Raw genomic sequence first — 1,084 nt, 5'->3', positions numbered from 1 at the left:
ATATATATATATATGATAACGTTAAGTGCTATCGAGTCATGATACATCATTGAAAATCAGCTGCATTATAATTGGTGTATATTTAAACTCAAAAGCATATTGAATCTTTTGAAGATGGTGGTACTGTCCTATACTTGCTAAATGATTAAGACTTGTCTGTGTATTAACATGAAGTGGCCACATGGTTTTAAATACACGTAGTCATCTCTCTATACCCCCAATGAGATGAACGAACATGATGGCAGCAACGAGGGGCTCAGACATAGTGACTTTGGGGATGGCACAGGGCAGGCCAGTGGTACCTTCTTTGCACTGTGCACTCCGGTCGCTGTGAGTCTGAACTGACTAGACGGCACCTACCACCAACAGGCATGTGTTTCATACAAATGCACTATTAGAATATGCATTCTGAATCAATGGACTTGAACCCCCCAGGATGATGGAACTCAGCAGTAAATTCAGCATTGTGGTAATGCTTGACTCAGCAATACTTGGTTTTCATATTTCCATCATCGAGTATAGTAGGTACTTGATTTATGTACTAATACATTTTGACAACGTAGTAAATCATGCTCTGAACCCATTTCTCTCTGGACAGAACCTCTGACTCTGTGCTTCTTCTCTGCCCTCTCACTAGGTCTGATAGCAGTTGTGGTCTTCATCTTGCTCTGCATCGCTGCCATAGCTGTGCGCATTTATCAGCAGAAAAGGTTATACAAGAGAAATGAGGCAAAAAGGTCAGAGAACGTAGACAGTGCGGAGGCTGTTTTGAAAAGTGAGCTTAATGTACAACATGCAATTTATGAAAATCACAAAGAGTACTTCTTCTGATTGGCAGCCATGGTTTGACTCCTATTTATGACCATTTGTTTTAATAGCCAGGGGCTCTCAATGAACACAAAATATGCTCTTAACATTGAATGTTCAGGCAATGGATTTGCAAAAAATGCCTTCCTGCTCTGCCCAGGCTCAAGATGGCTTTCAGGAGGCCTCGTTCAGCGACATATATCCCATAGTGCTCATGCTGCGTAAAAGGACTTAGATATTACTGTTAATTTCCAAGTGCTCTGATAGGATGTAAAAC

At 41.1% G+C, this 1,084-nt stretch overlaps 1 protein-coding gene across 1 annotated transcript in view; it reads left to right on the top strand.

Annotated features, from left to right (window-relative positions):
• The window catches only part of CNTNAP4 (contactin associated protein-like 4), a 380,481-nt gene extending 379,650 nt beyond the window's left edge, over positions 1-831 (top strand). Inside the window, exon 24 of the mRNA XM_006860153.1 lies at positions 638-831. Coding sequence (XP_006860215.1) covers positions 638-831 — 194 coding nt within the window. The remainder of the gene's footprint in view (positions 1-637) is intronic.
• The last annotated feature ends 253 nt before the right edge of the window (positions 832-1,084 follow it).

Source organism: Chrysochloris asiatica, unplaced genomic scaffold (assembly GCF_000296735.1).
Source record: "Chrysochloris asiatica unplaced genomic scaffold, ChrAsi1.0 scaffold00037, whole genome shotgun sequence".
Taxonomy (NCBI): domain Eukaryota; kingdom Metazoa; phylum Chordata; class Mammalia; order Afrosoricida; family Chrysochloridae; genus Chrysochloris; species Chrysochloris asiatica.
The sequence above is the reverse complement of the archived record's forward strand: the minus strand, read 5'-3'. Positions and strand labels throughout refer to the sequence as shown.